The sequence below is a fragment of the Pyxicephalus adspersus genome, unplaced genomic scaffold (assembly GCF_032062135.1).
Source record: "Pyxicephalus adspersus unplaced genomic scaffold, UCB_Pads_2.0 Sca4250, whole genome shotgun sequence".
Taxonomy (NCBI): domain Eukaryota; kingdom Metazoa; phylum Chordata; class Amphibia; order Anura; family Pyxicephalidae; genus Pyxicephalus; species Pyxicephalus adspersus.
The window spans coordinates 1-2,363 of NW_027321253.1; the positions used below are offsets into that span (position 1 = coordinate 1).

Consider the following 2,363-nt stretch of genomic DNA (forward strand, 5'->3'; position numbering starts at 1 on the left):
GATTTTTTTAAATTGGTCCTTAAATTGTAAAGGTGGTCAGAGTGATCAAAAGAGACTGACCAAGGTCAAGCTTTACAGTAAAAGTTGATATTACCTTACAAAATCTGTACTCAATAGCTAAGGATCAATTGATAATTTTGGCATGCAGTGCACTAATGTTAATCTCCTTTTTGTTTGTTTGTCTTTCTTCATGGGTTTAAGTAAAAATTCCAAGACTTATGGTGGGTTTACATTAACCATTTACCAAACTGTGGTAACCTCATGACAAGAGAATGCATACATACTGTCATTTTTCCAGGAAAGGTCTTCCAGAACCCCAAGGTATACTCAGCTTCCTTCTTCTTCCGATTCAGGGAAAGTGCTAAAGCTTCATAGTTATTGCTGGAGTCCTGCAGCTTCTTGTATTCTGGTGAGGACTAAACACATTACACAAGCACTAATGTTTAAAATCATGATTTGTCTTAAACCATCAAGTTCTGAAAAAAATTAGATAGGCATTATTTCTTTTAAAAGGTCTGCTCAGTCAAAACCAAGTTTTTAATGATGGTTTCTAATCTAATTTGGGGACCAGGTCAAAGATCTCAGCACACCCATTGCAGTCCACTTTTTATTATATGCACAACTATATACACACAACAGAAAAGTGCTGGAACATTTAAAGGTGCACAAAAAAAATGACCACTTAAGTACAAATCCTATGGCATTTGTGTACTCCAATCATGTTATACTCATTGTTTGATCCTTAGGTAAGAACAAAACTCATTTAAAATACTAATGAAGACAATCACTTACCACTTCAAAACACATGGCCAGTTTGAGCAGTAATCTGGCATACTCATGAAGTCGGGTTATTGGGGAAAAGAAGAGGTTATTGAGAGTCTCAGGAATTGTAGTAGCCTCATCTTTAGATTGGCTGAGATTTTGCAAAAGTTCTTGATTCTTACTGAAGAAATCCCTAAAATGATAATTGCCCAAATAAAACTCCAGATAATCAGAAAAGATAGTATTTATTTTAGCGCATATACATCATATTTTGAGTATCAATAAAAAGTGCATTGGTAAATGAAGCTTGTTTAACAAAAATGTGTTGTTATTTTTCCCCACCAAAAGGTGAAGGTTTTCTAATTCTGAACATAATTAATTGGTGTTTTTCAGTATTTGCCTGGAGTTTAGCTTAATATACTTTATATTACCGCATTATCACATTCAAAAGCCAATTACTTTTGTGAGTACAGAATCATAACTTCTGGACTCGGAGCCCCACGCCAGCCTGACACCAGTACAAGTAAAGGAGGGAACAACCTGACCAGAGTCACTAGGGATCCACAGGCTGCCATAAACACCCAACAAAAATTCTAACTATTGTCCTATTTACCAAGATGAAAGACATGTTTCCCAGAACTTCCCTTCTCTCGGATTACCCGTGATATTTCCTAGGTGCAAAGGTTTTTAAATTTTAGAGTAGTAAAAATCAAATTAAGTTTGATTTTGAATAAATGAGATAAAAAAAAAAGAATTCCAAATACTTAATTAAACTAATACTTTATTAACCAAGACTAAGTACATATTAAAATCAAATCAGTAAAGTTCCTGTTTGTGGAACTAAACAACTTACATTGCTGGTTTAGACAGAAGTGAAAAACCTCCCATGACCAAGAAGTTACAAAGAGAAGAGCTGTACCTGTAAAACAAATAATGAGAAATATTCTTAAAATTAAAACCATTACATTGTGAAACATACCAGCACTGTCATCTAAGAACTGGAAAAAATAAACAATGTAGCAAATTGGACAATATAAAAAGAACGATTAGCACCCTAAGGGACTGGTTTGTACTAGTGCATTGCATATTGGCACACAAGTTTCCATGCAGCATATGTATTGGTGAACTGGATTGTCATTCGTTGGTAATGGCACCTTAAATTAAGCTTTAGGAATTCATTGTCGTGCCCCGATTGGGATATCTCCAATAGGGCAGCATGTGCTACGTTTGTGGGTAATGAGCTATGTTTGGCATCCCACTGCAACACAAACGGTAAGGCAAGTGTATTTACTAAAATGCAATTTTTTACTAAAAAAAAAAAAGGGGGACCTCCTCACCTTCTGTCTTTACTGACAGTAAAACCTGAATGGGAGTGCAGAGCCTCCTAGGATACATATGTCATGTATTTACTTTTGCTTTGGACTGCTCATTCTGAAGGGGCTTTTTCCTGCAATGGGGGAAAAAAGTGCTGATCTTACACATGCAAAGCAAGATTGGCACCTCCTCACCTTCTGTCTTTACTGACAGTAAAACCTGAATGGGAGTGCAGAGCCTCCTAGGATACATATGTCATGTATTTACTTTGGCTTTGGACTGCTCAT

The 2,363-nt window shown here is 36.0% G+C and overlaps 1 protein-coding gene across 1 annotated transcript; it reads right to left on the bottom strand.

The window, feature by feature from the left end:
- Positions 1-244: 244 nt before the first annotated feature.
- Positions 245-2,254, bottom strand: LOC140321451 (alsin-like; the record flags this gene model as incomplete). Its single annotated transcript, XM_072398203.1, has 3 exons — positions 1,616-2,254; positions 793-955; positions 245-416 (listed from the first exon to the last, which is right to left on the bottom strand). Coding segments are annotated over exons 1-3 (370 nt in total), but the record flags the coding sequence as incomplete, so codon positions are not given.
- Positions 2,255-2,363: the final 109 nt, after the last annotated feature.